Source organism: Propithecus coquereli, unplaced genomic scaffold (assembly GCF_000956105.1).
Source record: "Propithecus coquereli isolate 6110/MARCELLA unplaced genomic scaffold, Pcoq_1.0 Scaffold172, whole genome shotgun sequence".
Lineage (NCBI taxonomy): Eukaryota > Metazoa > Chordata > Mammalia > Primates > Indriidae > Propithecus > Propithecus coquereli.
This window is the reverse complement of record NW_012141858.1, coordinates 3,396,953-3,398,095: the sequence shown is the minus strand read 5'-3', so window position 1 is coordinate 3,398,095 and position 1,143 is coordinate 3,396,953. Positions and strand designations below refer to the sequence as shown.

At 32.0% G+C, this 1,143-nt stretch overlaps 1 protein-coding gene across 1 annotated transcript in view; it reads right to left on the bottom strand.

Annotated features, from left to right (window-relative positions):
- Window positions 1-667: 667 nt before the first annotated feature.
- CCT2 (chaperonin containing TCP1, subunit 2 (beta)) overlaps window positions 668-1,143 on the bottom strand; it is a 16,484-nt gene continuing 16,008 nt past the window's right edge. The window contains exon 16 of the mRNA XM_012642045.1: window positions 668-948. Within this exon, the coding sequence (XP_012497499.1) occupies window positions 918-948 (31 nt within the window). The 3' untranslated portion in view covers window positions 668-917. The remainder of the gene's footprint in view (window positions 949-1,143) is intronic.

Here is a 1,143-nt window from a genome sequence, read left to right as displayed (position 1 = left end):
TTGAAAATCCTTTGCTCCTTTATGGGAATTGTCCATGATAACAGAGAGATATCCAACAAAAAATGCATAACCTACTGCTGGGCTCTTTTATTTCTTGTGCATTGTTATATATTGATGTATTAACCTAAAGTAGCCTGTAAACCATCAAACTCAGTACATACTTATGCCCATTCTCATTCTTTCTCATCCATTTACAAAAGTCCGGGGGAGGGGGAAACAGTACTTAAGTCTTAACTATAGCTATCTTCTTTAAGAGAGTGTTACCTCACAAAACACTTGGAGAGATGCTTAGAGCATCATGCAGTAACCAATATTTAAAATATTACCGTTGCAAACTTGAAGTAAAAGAAACCATAATTTCTTCCAATGTAAAAGCACTCAGAAACAAACTAAACAAGTACTACAGTTTATGGTACTTTCACTACACAAAATTAAATGGGTAGTACAAGTTATACATGATTGAGCATATTTACAGCACAACAGAACCAAAAAGATTAATGTACGTGTGTTTATCACATTTGACTTGGGCTTGTATTAATCAAGATAATTATTCCATAAATGTATATGGTCAATCATTTAAGTGGAACAACTCTATACTGAAAATACAATCGTTAATTTCCATTAAGTAGAGTTTAAACAGGGTACATATAAATCAAGAAAACATAAGAATTGTTCAAATTTTTATTTTAATACACAGTATGAGAAATGAACTTTTTAATCAACTGAATTATATGGAAAATGACACAGCAAATAAATTAGACCCATGTTAAAACAGAAGGTCAGCTAAATGTCCAAACTTAAGGATATAATAATGGGCATAGATAAACATAGATTCCATAGTCATCTTCAAGAGTTAAAGTCTTTCAAACACAACTTTGTTATGAACTGGTCCAAAGATCAACAGCATATGGGAATGCTTAACAGGGATGGTGATCAGGGACACGTTTCCTACAAGGAAAAACATATTTAAGAAAAAAGTCAATAGTAAAAAATGAAAGGCATGATTTTAACCAAAGTTTTAAACTAAATACAAATTAGGTCAGAATCCTAATTTTATTAAAACCATTATAATCCTGCTATGGTTTGATGTTTGCCACCTCTAAAACTCATGCTGAAAATCACCAATGTGGCAGTATTGGGAGG